Source organism: Bubalus kerabau, chromosome 7 (genome assembly GCF_029407905.1).
Source record: "Bubalus kerabau isolate K-KA32 ecotype Philippines breed swamp buffalo chromosome 7, PCC_UOA_SB_1v2, whole genome shotgun sequence".
Taxonomy (NCBI): Eukaryota; Metazoa; Chordata; class Mammalia; order Artiodactyla; family Bovidae; genus Bubalus; species Bubalus kerabau.
In genome coordinates this window covers 68,815,997-68,830,108 of record NC_073630.1, presented here as the reverse complement: position 1 = coordinate 68,830,108, position 14,112 = coordinate 68,815,997, and the positions used below count along the sequence as shown (strand labels likewise).

At 32.9% G+C, this 14,112-nt stretch overlaps 1 protein-coding gene across 1 annotated transcript in view; it reads left to right on the top strand.

The window, feature by feature from the left end:
• GABRG1 (gamma-aminobutyric acid type A receptor subunit gamma1) overlaps positions 1-14,112 on the top strand; it is an 87,751-nt gene that overhangs the window by 67,095 nt on the left and 6,544 nt on the right. Inside the window, exons 4-8 of the mRNA XM_055588468.1 lie at positions 1,388-1,608; positions 2,444-2,526; positions 5,131-5,268; positions 5,391-5,543; positions 9,668-9,879. Coding sequence (XP_055444443.1) covers positions 1,388-1,608; positions 2,444-2,526; positions 5,131-5,268; positions 5,391-5,543; positions 9,668-9,879 — 807 coding nt within the window. The remainder of the gene's footprint in view (positions 1-1,387; positions 1,609-2,443; positions 2,527-5,130; positions 5,269-5,390; positions 5,544-9,667; positions 9,880-14,112) is intronic.

Below are 14,112 nucleotides of genomic sequence, written 5' to 3'. Positions count from 1 at the left end.
CTATGTATGTGGATTTGGGATTCAACTTAACAATGCCTCAGTTTTCATACCATCTACTCTGTGTTGTAGGGAGAATTATTTTATGTCTCTATTAATGCTAAGTTGCTTCAGTTGTGTCCGACTCTGTGCTACCCCATAGACGGCAGCCCACCAGGCTCCCCTGTCCCTGGTATTCTCCTGGCAAGAACAATGGAGTGGGTTGCCAGTTCCTTCTCCACCCATGAAAGTGAAAAGTGAAAGTGAAGTCACTCAGTTGTGTCAGACTCTTAGCGACCCCATGGACTGCAGCCCAACAGGCTCCTCCGTCCATGGGATTTTCCAAGCAAGAGTACTGGAGTGGGGTGCCATTGCCTTCTCCAGTCTCTATTAATAAACATTCCTGAAAATAAATATTATAGTAGTACTTATTTCATAGGGCTGTAGTAAGGATTTAATGACATGATACTTGGAAGTGAAAGTCACTTAGTTGTGTCTGACTTTGCAACCCCATGGACTATACAATCCATGGAATTCTCCAGGCCAAAATACTAGAGTGAGAAGCTTTTCCCTTCTCCAGGGGATCTTCCCAACCCAGGGATCAGAACCCATGTCTCCCCCATTGCAGGTGGATTCTTTACCAGCTGAGCCACAAGGAAAACCCAAGAATACTGGAGTGGGTAGTCTATCCCTTCTCCAGCAGATCTTCCTGACCCAGGAATTGAACCAGGGTCTCCTGCATTGCAGGTGGATTCTTTACCAACTGGGCTATCAGGGAAGCCCTGATACATGCAAAACTCTATTTATCTCTCTCTCTCAATTTTTGATACTTGCAGAACTCAACACAATACTTAGCATATTATAAGTGTTTAATGGAATTTCTGTGTGTGTGTGTGTGTGTGAAAGAGAGAGAGAGAGAGAGAGAGAGAGTCTGTTTGCTTTAAAACATTTGAATCTAAATGACTGAAATTAGTTTTCTAGACAAAGGATAATCTGATGGCTGTTAGATAATTTGGTGAGTGCTTGAATTTTGATATTTTAGTTTGTGCCTTTTTGTGTGACTTAATCACTCATAAATATCACAAAATTTTTATATAGTTGTTAACATGAAAGTGATTGACCTTTATATTAGTAACCATATTATAAAATGTTGAATACAATTTACAGAAAGTGTGTGAAGTGACACTGGACAGCAGTTATTGCTAGAAATCTTGGATTTTGTTTTACATGACTCATGTTAACAATGGAAAAGAAAGGTTAAGATAATGGCATACACTTTTCTATGAAAAGATTGAGTTCAAGTGCTATTTACTTACAGAAATTTTAAAATATAAAAATTCAAACTTCTGAAGAGAATGTCTAAAATAGAAGCTTTACTATCATGAATCATTACTCTCTTTTTATCTTTTAGGAATACACAATAGATATAATTTTTGCCCAAACCTGGTTTGATAGTCGTCTAAAATTCAATAGTACCATGAAAGTGCTCATGCTTAACAGTAATATGGTTGGGAAGATTTGGATTCCTGACACTTTCTTCAGAAACTCAAGAAAATCTGATGCTCATTGGATAACAACTCCTAATCGTCTTCTTCGAATATGGAATGATGGACGAGTTCTATATACTCTAAGGTATTACTGTTTAAAAAAAAAAAAACTTGTAGTTGCTCTAATTTAGTTTCCATATCAATATTTGAAGCGCATAAATTTCCCTTTTTCAAAGTTGCAAAGTAATAAATATGAAGCTTCTTTTATACACTAAAATTTAAAAAGGTGAAATATTGTGGAAACACTTGTTTAAGCTTGGCGTTACCAGTATGTGAATAGGACTGAGCAAAGAGGAAAAACTCCTCGATTTCCCTGTTTTGAAACAGAAAAGGCTGTGGCATAAACACTATATTTTTAAACCTATAAGGCAAACGATTGACAAAGATTTTCTTTAGGAGTCCACCCTGCTATAACACTTTAAAATACTTTGATTTTCAGTGGTGTAGTAAAACATCCCTAACAGGATTGAATGAGGGTTGATAGGTAAGATTCAGGTTTATTTAATTCATTGTCTTGAACATATTGACTCATTATAAATCATCCTTTTAATGGAAAGGTGTTTATGATCCAAAGAAAAAAAATTACCATACTTAACTGAATACACTCTATTAATCTGCCTGTGTATGTACGCCTGTGTGTTTGTTGAGATTCTGAAGTATAAAATTTTAATCACAAACACAGAAACCACACTTGGGCTAATTGAGGCAAGTTAGTTGGCTGGAGAGAAAAATGTCAGAATTTTATTAGTCATTTTTGAATGTTATAATACTTAAGATTTGAGACTTCAGAATTAATATTATTTTATATTGTATCACAGTCCATTATTGTAGGACAAAATTATGTTTTAAAATTAAAGAAAATATTTTTAATGCCTGAAATTATGTCTCATTATTTAATATTTGTTTTTCCATCTAAATAGACTGACAATTAATGCAGAATGTTATCTTCAGCTTCATAACTTTCCTATGGATGAACATTCATGTCCATTGGAATTTTCAAGTTGTAAGTGATAAAATGCTTGATATTTTCATAGAACTTTATAGTCTATGACCCTTTTTATTGAAAAATGTAAAATGATGTGAGATAAACCATGATTTATACAATTATCAGAAGTTTAAATTATGTTTAACTGTCTTAAATTTATAAATAACATTTATTTCTTACTTTCAAAAGTGATAATAAATGCATATTGAATATATATATATATCTTATTATTTACAAATATTCGTTCTATCTGTATCCTTTTCCTATTTTGATTAACTAAAGGACTACTGAAGATAGATTTGTATTCAAATATTCTAACACTGCCATGAATAAAAAGTTGATTGAAATTTTATTCATCTTCTAGGAGGCCAGATTTAAGTTTATTACATTGTATTTGAAAATATATTTAATTGGTATGGTGAAGAATTTTACCACATAAATAGCAAATATTTAAGAAGACTTTAATGAGTTGGAAAAGTCAAGGAAGAAATAAGTTTATTTCATTCAAAAGAATGAATGAAACAAAGATAAATTTCTAGAGAGAAATAATTTAGGTACACAAACTGAATATTTGTTGCAAGGAAATAGCTATAATCTTTCTATACCAATATCAGTTTTATTTAATATTTATTAACATTTATTCTCACATATGTTTTTATAAAAATATTTTTCTACATAATATATAATTGAGCAAGTCTTTAAAACACATAAAACGCCTTTAAAAATGATATTGCCTATGTCTATGAATGATATAATTCTATTTTCCTATTTTAAAATTGATTTTTAAAGATATTTTCTAGAATTTATTTACAGTAGATTATAAGTATTCATAAGTCTTTATCCTGCTTCTTCACTTTAAATATTCCCATGTATCTCTTGTTGCCCTTTATTAAGGATTTTCTTGACTTTTTAAAATTTTCATCTCACTAAAATGCCCTTTTTAATTCATAATCTCATGTCTCACTACTTTGATTTTCTAGCAATGACCTTTCAATGAATAAAACAGTCAATTAACAACAAAGACTTGATTAATAGGAACATTCAAGGAGTAGCTAATACAGGAATATTTGAAGATATACTGTATTCTCCTCTAGGTATCATGCCTAAATTCTTGGTGTAGTATCTCTTTAGCTTTGATTGTCTTTACTGGGAATATTCTATCCCTGTTAGTGCAATTGGGTGTCACTAACATCAACATAATAATTATAACCATCTTTTTTTCCACACACTCTATATGAGTCCAATAGAGAATTAAGCCTTATCCATCTAATATCTCACAACAAATATATTTAGAAGATGTCATTATAGTTCCCATTTTAAGACTCAAAATCAAGAAATTTAGAGTGGTTAAGTAACTACCTCACTGTCTTATTTGACTAAGGTCTAAATCAGCATACCTGAGTGAATTAACTCCTTGAGAGGATTTAATCACAAGCCCACCCAACATGGATTTTCCCAAATTTCCTTAACTTGGTCCAAAATACCTTGTGTATTTCTAGGACATGTAGCAAAAATAAAAGCATATATTTTTTAAAAGAATGCGCTTCCATTCTAGACAGCTATAGAGAAGGTAGATATTTTCAACACAGATAACTAACAAAGGTCTAGTATCCAAAATATATATAAGAATTCAGACCAAGAAAAGATAGGAAAAAAAAAAAAACAGTAAAATAATGGGCAATTGAATAAGCAATGATCCAAAGAACAAACTCAAAAATCTAATAAGCACGTGAAATTTGTTCTAGATTTCATTCGTATTCAGGAAAAAAAAAAAAAAAAAAAACACTCTGCAGTGAAAATAAAGAAGCCTGTCCACATAAACTTTAATGAGAACATGGATCAACATGCATTTTCAAACTCTGCCTGGTGAGAGATGAGGTTAATATATTCTCTATGGAAAAGAGATTGACACTATCTCATAAAGTGGGAAGTATTTGTAATCCCCAACCCAGCTATTTCATGTCTAAGTATTTATACCAGAGAGACATTTGCATATATGTATTTTGTGAGACATGTACAATAATATTGTAAACTGCAGTGTTAGTAATAGCCGACAGGAAAGATTACAAGTGTGGACACAGTAAAATGGATGAATAAATTTTGGCACATCTTTACAACAGAAAAAAATTTACTGCTGCTACATAAAAGAGCATGAATGATGATTATAAACATTATATTATAATAAATAAGATATAAAATAATACATCCAGCATGGCAAAAATCAAGCAGAGTTCAAAAAGAACCTAAACTATATTTTTCAGAACTGCTTATCAAAAATATATACAGCCAAAATCATAAGGGGAGGATTATCACATAAATCAGGTCAGTGGTTACCTCTGGTTGAACGGGGAAAAACTTTATTGGAGTGGATGCATGGTTTTTCTTAAATGCTAGCAAGATTTTATTTCTTGATTTAAATGTAATTAGCATGGACTATCATTATTTAATCATTAGGATTATTCTTTATATTATACTCACCAATTTTATGCAGTATTTTTCTATATCAACATATAAAAATGAGAAAGAATTTCCAAACATTTGTCTTTTGATAATGTTGGTATTGCAACAGTAACAGATTTGTATCTGCTAATGTATATATTTTTAATTTTAATTTTTACCTAGATGGATACCCTAAAAATGAAATTGAGTATAAGTGGAAAAAGCCTTCTGTAGAAGTGGCTGATCCTAAATACTGGAGATTATATCAGTTTGCATTTGTAGGATTACGGAACACAACTGAAATCTCTCATACAATCTCTGGTAAGAAAGGAACACAAATCAATGACTAATGCTAGCATCAAGTGGCATTTGTATTTAAATCTATGGCTTGAAATACTATACTTATTTGTATTTTATATCCAAAATATTTTTTTTCCTTCCAGGGGACTATATTATCATGACAATTTTCTTTGACCTGAGTAGACGAATGGGATATTTCACTATTCAGACGTACATTCCATGTATTCTGACAGTTGTACTTTCTTGGGTATCTTTTTGGATCAATAAAGATGCAGTACCTGCAAGAACATCATTGGGTATGATGTAATATTATGCTATAGTGTCATACAACTTTTAATGTGCTAAAAGTTTATAATTTAATATATTAGAAATATTCCTCTAACTACAGTCAGACAAAAATGGACAGATACTCTAGTGCAGTGTGATGTTGAAGTGAATATATGTAAACAAGTAGGAAATAGAATTGTAAAGAGATGGAAATCTCAGAATTGTTTTTAATAGAGGTCAAGGGAAGCATAAAAGCTAAATAAGAATTAATGCATGAAAATCATACATAATCCATGCATCTTAAATGTGGTCAGTATTGTCAATACTTTTCATCAAGACTTTATTTTTTAGCTGAATCACTAATAGGCAGTATTTATTGACTAGCGTGTATTTAGAAGGCTTTGAAATCCCCTGCTCTTACAATGGTACTAATGAATATTCAACTGTTCCAAAGGACAGGGACAAGAAGTTTCTGGGCTTCTGTTATCTATAAAATGTGTTATTATTCTGTGAACTTTTGAGAGTTGCCTATATAATAACATTGATTAAAAGGGTAATTTGTATTTAGTACTTGATAAAAGAAACTTTTCCTTTCTTTCTTTGGCAATCTGTTGCAATAATCAGTGTAATCAGTAGTAAGGCATAAGAAAATGTCCCTAATTACTATACATTTTGTTTAAAAGAAAATGATAACCTAAACTCTTATATAGATATACAAAGATAAATTACTGATTAATTGATTACTTCCCCATATCAGTATAGTGCATGAATCTCACTACTGATAATTGTGTCTTAAAAACAAAAAAGTTGGGACAGTTTCTATTTTCAAAAATAGAGAGGTTTTCCTGTGGTTCTATTGCAGCTGGTAAATAAATAACTCCATTTAGTAAATAGTAACAAAAATTGTAAAATTCAAATCACATAAAAGTAGCAAGATAAAACAGGAAGTACCTAGTTCTGTACTTGGAACTACAACTCCCAGAGGGTCTAAAGAGAGGTATAGATACAGCTGGGGACAATGCATTCATATCTGAATGTTGTTTCTGTAATTATTTCAAATTATTTTATGTTACAAGGCAAATAAATTACTTTAGATTCTTTTTGTATGCTTCTCTGAGTATTCTTGCCTGGAAAATCTCATGGACAGAGGATCCTGTTGGGCTATAGTCCACAGGATCACAAAGAGTTGGGACATGACTTAGCAACTAAACAACAACTGAGTATAATAAATATTGTATGTTGTTTTTAAACATTATTTTCATATTTTCCCAAAAATAATTTGGATGGATTTTTTATACCTTTAGGTTTCTACAAAGCCAAAAGCCTATGCCATAATGTCAAAAAGAATAGACAATTGTGGAATTGTATTTTTACATGAATTCATATTTTATAATGTTACCGTATCAACTATAAACATAAGCCATAGTCAAATCTACTTAGAAAATATCTCTTAAAATTGTGGATCCTATGTAGTTGGAGGAGCAAGAATATTTTAAAAATTATATATCCATACATGCATATTTATTCAACATTGCATTTTAGCAAAATTTTTCAACTGCTTTATGTGAAATACGTAGTGTTCTAGGTGCTGCAATGTTAACAGTGAACATATGTTATAAAGTGCTAATGTTCATGTTAAAACAGGAAAAATTTATGTTTTAGTGGGGTATAAATGTGATGTACACATGTATAAAGCATATAATAAAATGTCAGTGAGTAATAACAGCTATAAAGAAAATCAAAGTAAATGGCTAGAGAATGACAAGGTATGTGGGTAGATACTCATTTGCTATGTTATCTTGTGGAGTTAGATTAGTCCTCTCTGAGGAGGTGGCAGAGACCTAATGAAGTCTCTGTTGGATATCTGGTATTCTAAATGTTTTCTTAATTTCATGAACTCAGAGATATTTTAATAGGAAATCCACCATATTATTTTTAAGCTAAACTCTGTGATAATAAATACTAAATAAAATAGGTAAATATCTAGAAGCTAAGTTCTGCTATAGTTTTCCTTACTTCATGAAATAGATATGTAATAGTATTTTAGTCAAGTGAAATTTAATTTCATCACTGACAATGAAATCAATCTACTTGGAATGAGACATAATAATGGAAGCAAGGGATACGTTGGGAAATCTACCTTTGACCATAGGAATGTTATGATTTAATAAATTACAAAAAATAGTGCACTCAGCAAGGAAGAGAGAAGAGTGGTAGTCACTGAGATTATTTCACACTTACTATATGAAAATCCTTTAATTATAATTTTGGGTTAAAAATAATTGAAGCAAAACTGTCAGGAATAATGAGAGAAATATAAAAAATCTACAATAATAATTGGACATTTTAATACCCTTTCTTTTTCATTTACAGAATAGCTACATGGAAAAATCAATTAAGATGTATATAATTTAAATGAAATTATCAACCTACTTTACCTGATTGATATTTATAAAACACTGTACCTAACTACAGAATATACAGGTTCAAATGCATACAAAACATTAACCAAGGTATCAACAACATTCAAAAGCCTAAAATTTTCCAGAATATATTTTCTGAGCAAAATGAAAGTAAATGAAAAATTAATAAAACTTTTTATAGGTTAATAATGGCCTCATTTATTTGAATTTTTTTAAAATGATCTTTTAGATAACCCCCGGGTTAAATAAGGGAAATTAGAAAACATTTCAAACTGAATTTCAGTAAGAAATTAGCATATAAACATTTGTAAAATGCAGCTAAAGCCTTGCTTAGAGGGGGAAATTATAGATTTAAAATCTAGTATTAGAAGGGAAGAAAGATTTTACATCTACTTTAAACCCAAGTGAAGTAAATACACTTTTTATAAATATATTAAACATAATGTATTACATTTCTGTGTCAATTTTTTATCTGAGGGACACAGATGAGTTAAGAATCTTCCCTGAGGTCACAGAATTAATAGGTGGGAGTGTCAGAATTTGAACTTAACTTGTCTCTATGACTTCCAATCCATCATAACTGTATCATCCTTAATTTTTTTCAATCCTAAGTGATGACAAAAATAAAACGATGGGCATATGAAAGAAATTATTAAGGTGTGTTTTAATGTAGACATGAAGGAAAAAGTTGGCTATTAACTTCATCATACAAAAGGGGTGCTATTTTTTTTTCAACCCAGATATTACCAGTGTGTAAATAACTGGCCAAATTAAGATTCATCTGGCATTATATTTAGTACTTCTTAGAGAGAAAACAATTCCACTAATGGTGCTCTGTTTCATGAGACAAAGAATGAGAAGTAAGGTGGTTTAGATAAGAGGAGGTAGAGCATGTGCATCAGTAAGGGGGGCTAAAATGAGCAGTGCTAAGAACACAAGAAGGCCATGGATAAAGAGAAATAGACAGCCTCAGGGATCCATACACAGGGCTTCGGTCCAGGGGGACATCCTCATTTTATATGTTGACTTCTTCAAAATATGACTTACTCTTGTCTTTTAAAAATAGTCACTTGGTATCATTTTGCCTGTATTCTTTAGTGAGACTAAAAAAATAGTTTTAGTACGTTATAAAAATGTTATGGCAGTTTGGATTAATTTTAACTCTGTGTGACAGGAAACCTTAAATCACTGTAGATTAAATTAAACAGGGGTCTAACGTGGCTTCTGATGGTCTGGCCATCATATTCCAGCAGAAATCAATCGAGAAAGAGGACAAGAAGGGCATTTCCTATCTCTCTAATGTCTAAGGTCATCTTTTGGTCCTTGTTTACACCCTTGACTTGATTCTTCTTGGCTACATTTCAGCCTGTGACCACACATAGCTAAAGGACACTGGCTTTACTTCCAGGCAGGCACAGGAAATGTGTACCTCCTGGCAGGCACAGGCCAGATAAAAATTGGATAGTCTATTATTCTGGAAGAAGGCAAGGACAGGTATGGGGAGTTATCTACTTTCAGTCCAGAGAATTTACATGATTAAAAGTCATATAAGAACACACTGAACACAATGTAGCTATGGTTACCAGATTTTTTTCCCCTGTAAATCATGAATAATCATATTCTTTTGTTTCTATTTTTTATTTATGCAAACAATATTGCCATATCAAATGGAAGAACAAAAATGGCCTAAGATCATTTTCATCATCTATTTTTCTTCCCTCCCTCCACAGGTATCACCACAGTGCTGACTATGACTACTCTGAGTACCATTGCCAGGAAGTCCTTACCTAAGGTTTCTTATGTGACTGCGATGGATCTCTTTGTTTCTGTTTGTTTCATTTTTGTTTTTGCAGCTTTGATGGAGTATGGCACCTTGCATTATTTTACCAGCAACAAAAAAGTTAAGACTACTAGAGAAAAAAAGCCAAAAATCAAGACCTCGGTATGTGAAAAAAAAAAAATTATCTCTATAAACAACAACTTACTGTTGGAGATACTCTTTTGAGTTCTCTTGTTATATTTTCTTAGATTGATATAGATGCTAGAAGTACTCTGACAAAAGATAAAAAATACTAAAATGAAACTGAGTACCTAATATTTCCTACTAGCAGAAGTATACTTATATTTTTTCCCTAGAAATTACTTTTGAATCACCTCTGCAAAGAATGGTTATTATGCTGTGAAGTTTTCCACAAGCAGTAAATTCTTTGCCCTAGAAAACTCCTCATTTAAACTCTCTCTTTTAATCTATTTTTGTGACAGGACTTTAATTTCTAATATGGTTGTCCCACAAACCTAATTTTTAGAGATTAATATCCCTCTTTAATGGTGGTATTCAACTGTGTTTGAAAAACACAGCTTTCTATGTCAGAGAAAAGATATCTGTTTGGCTTTTGTACAGATACAGTTGTACTCTCTCACTCCCCCTTCGTAAGCATATGTCTACCTTAACTTATAAAACATTAAGTTTGTTAATTAGAATTAATTCTACTGACTCTAAAATAATTAAGTATTGGATGACTAACTATAATTTCTTTTTATAATGGCATTATAACAACCTTAAAGTAATACTTTTACTGAGTGTGACAGGAACTCCTCTATTTTACATGCATGATTTCATTTATGCTCATAGGCACCTAATAAATACTTTGCACAAAGACAGCCTTAGAAAGTGAAGAATCCAAGACTCAAACCCGGGTCTTTTTTGGTGCCAGAGGTCAAGCTTGTAACCCTTCCTTTATGTTGTCTGTTTTTAAAAGATTCTGAAAAATAAGACACTTCATTGCTAATTTCACTAAATGTTCTCCAAGCAGATTTGTTCCATAATAGCAATATACTTGAAAAGTATATAAAACAGTTATGCATGAGTGGCAAGCTTGTAAACTTACCATGCATGCTTGTGTGCTAAGTTGCTTCAGTGGTGTCTGCCCCTTTGCAACCGTATGGACTGTAGCCAGCCAGGCTCCTCTGTCCATAGGATTCTCCAGGCAAGAACACTGGACTGGGGAATCTTCCTCCAGGGTATCTTCCTGACCCAGGGATTGAACCCAAGTCTCTGTGTCTCATGCTTTGGTGAATGGGTTCTTTACCACTTGCAACACCTGGGAAGCCCAAACTTACCATAGCAGATACATAATGAAGCATGGGATTTTTCAGGTTATGTATTAAATTTGTAAGTTCTAGGATATAATGCTTTTTCTCCTGTCCCTCATTTTTCATCAGTTTGTTTATATAATTTTGCCACGCTTTAAAATTATATTATGTTGTACTCCAAGGACCAAAGCCTTATGTATTTGCTTCCAAATTTCCACAATATTCCAAGGAAGGAGAACACATTGTTGGTGGTCCATGTTTCAGAATTTACGTGGTAAAATTAGCCTGTGATTCTCTCAAATTGATGTCATTTTAGCTTTTTAATAAGATTTACTATGGTCTCTGAATGGACAAAGCATCAGGAGGCAATGACTTCAAGTTTAATACCCATTTGCTATTTTTTTAAGTAAAGAAAAACACAGGTTTTCTACTTTCTTCCTTTAATCCAAGCCAAGAATCCTCTCTGGATTTTCCATTTCATCATTTACTCATCCACAGCTATGCTCAATTACTACCTTGACAATTTTATTTCTGAACATTGTGAATGAAAATGTTTAAAATAAAAATAATTGACATTATAGGATACCAATGTACAGTCTCACAAGGATTCTAGAATTTCATTCTAAGAATATGTGATATAGATACTAATATAGTCTAAGGCTATTGTAGGACTACACATTATCAGTTTGACTCCAGGTCATGTGCTCTCAGTCACCTTACCAGATGCCTCACTCAGGAAGCTGAAACACTGGAGTGCAAGCTTTAAAATTATGATGTTCATATAATTGTTCATTCATCAAATGTTTATCAAGGACACCCAGGTTCTAGGTATTGTTCTAGAACAGTTATTTAAGAAAAAAATTATCTATATGTTGAATATTTATAATATATTACCAAGCCCTAGAAGCCAAATACTAAAGCTGAAAAAGTAGGGAATAAAAAATAAATGAGTGCTTAAAAGCATTAAATTATAAATATCAAAAAGTTAAACATGTAATTGACTACCTAGAGAAGAAATACATTTAGACCTATCTAAAATAAAATTCTATAGTATCTTCTTTCTGTTCAGTTACATGCTTCATTAGCTCTTTCAATACTAAATGACACTTTAAGTGAAAAACTGGATCACTAATCAAAGCTGACTCCCTGCCCAGTTCAGTGTTCAACCATATGGTCTCACTAATCAGGTAAATCAGAACACACTTCTATGAAGAATAGATAGCTCTGTTTGCTGTTGTCTCAAAATGTTCTATTTAAGGGCTTTGTGGAACCTGTGTTTTTCTTCTGTTCCAGCCAGGAGAATCAAAGGCAAGCCTAGACCCAGAAATCTTGCAGCACATTGCCTTTACACCTGTTTCAATAGTTTGTGAGTTTATCTTCCTTTCTCATTCTCTATGTCTCTGTTCTGCCAACACTCTACTTTATTTTATAAGGCCCCAAATTGTGAATAGTTTAAAACCAAGCATTTCCTTTCCTTCACCAAATTATTTATGGCAATGGGCCAGGACCAAAGATCTTGCCTAGAGTCATTGAAAGGTCAACGTGTCTATTTAAATGATACTCAAGGCCATTCTTGAGATCTCTTTGACTGCTTAGCTGAGAATTCCTGAAAAGTTCAATTTATTTTACTTAGGAAGAGATGATGCATGCATTAGTACTAAGTTGCTTCAGTTGTGTCCAACTCTTTGCAACGCTATGGACTGTAGCCATCCAGGCTCCTCTGTCCATGGACTCTTCAGGCAAGAATACTGGAGTGGGTTGCCATGCCCTCCTCCAGGAGAAAGAGATGATACTTGAACACAATAGATTTTTAGCTTCAATGACCTCTCTAAGAAAAGTATAAGTTAATAAAAATGCTTTCTACCTTATTCTCCATGTGATATTATACAATGGACCTCTTCTCTGTTTCTCTTACTCCATCCCCCACCTTCCTTCCTTCTATCTTTTCATCATTCTTTTCATCCTTCTACCATTTTCTTACATCTGTATTTCTTTATTTCTTTCTTATTTATCTTTTATTGTGAATGTCAGTGCCATTTTGACTGGGTCTTTATTACCATAGCTGAGAAAAGAAGAGACACTAAAGGAAAAGGAGAAAAGGAAAGATATACCCATTTGAATGCAGAGTCCCAGAGAATAGCAAGGAGAGATTAGAAAGCCTTTCTTAATGATCAATGCAAAGAAATAGAGAAAAACAATAGAATGGGAAAGACTAGAGATCCCTTCAAGAAAATTAGAGATACCAAGGGAACATTCATGCAAAGATGGGCTCAATAAAGGACAGAAATGGCATGTACCTAACAGAAGAAGAAGATATTAAGAAGAGGTGACAAGAATACACAGAAGAATTATACAAAAAAGATCTTCAAGACCCAGATAACCATGATGGTGTGATCACACATCTAGAGCCAGACATCCTAGAATGTGAAGTCAAATGGGCTTTGGGAAGCATCACTACGAACAAAGCTATGGGAGGTGATGGAATTCCAGTTGAGCTATTTCAAATCCTAAAAGATGATGCTGTGAAAGTGCTGCACTCAATATGCCAGCAAGTTTGGAAAACTCAGCAGTGGCCACAAGACTGGAAAAGGTCAGTTTTCATTCCAATCCGAAAGAAGGGCAATGCCAAAGAATGTTCAAACTACTGCATGATTGCACTCATCTCACTTGCTAGCAAACTAATGCTCAAAATTTTCCAAGCCAGGCTTCAACAGTACATGAACCCAAGTCAATGCTATGGTTTCTCCAGTAGTCATGTATGGATGGGAGAGTTGGACTATAAAGAAAGCTGAGCGCCAGATAATTGATACTTTGTAACCATTGTGTATATTTTTTGGGGCTCCCAAATCACTGCAGATGGTGAATGCAGCCATGAAATTAAAAGATGCTTACTCCTTGGAAGGAAAGTTATGACCAACCTAGATAAGATATTCAAAAGCAGAGACATCACTTTGCCAACAAAGGTCCATCTAGTCAAGGCTATGGTTTTTCCAATAGTCATGTATGGATGTGAGAGTTGGACTGGGAAGAAACCTGACTGCTGAAGAATTGATGCTTTTGAACTAGGATGTTGGAGAAGACT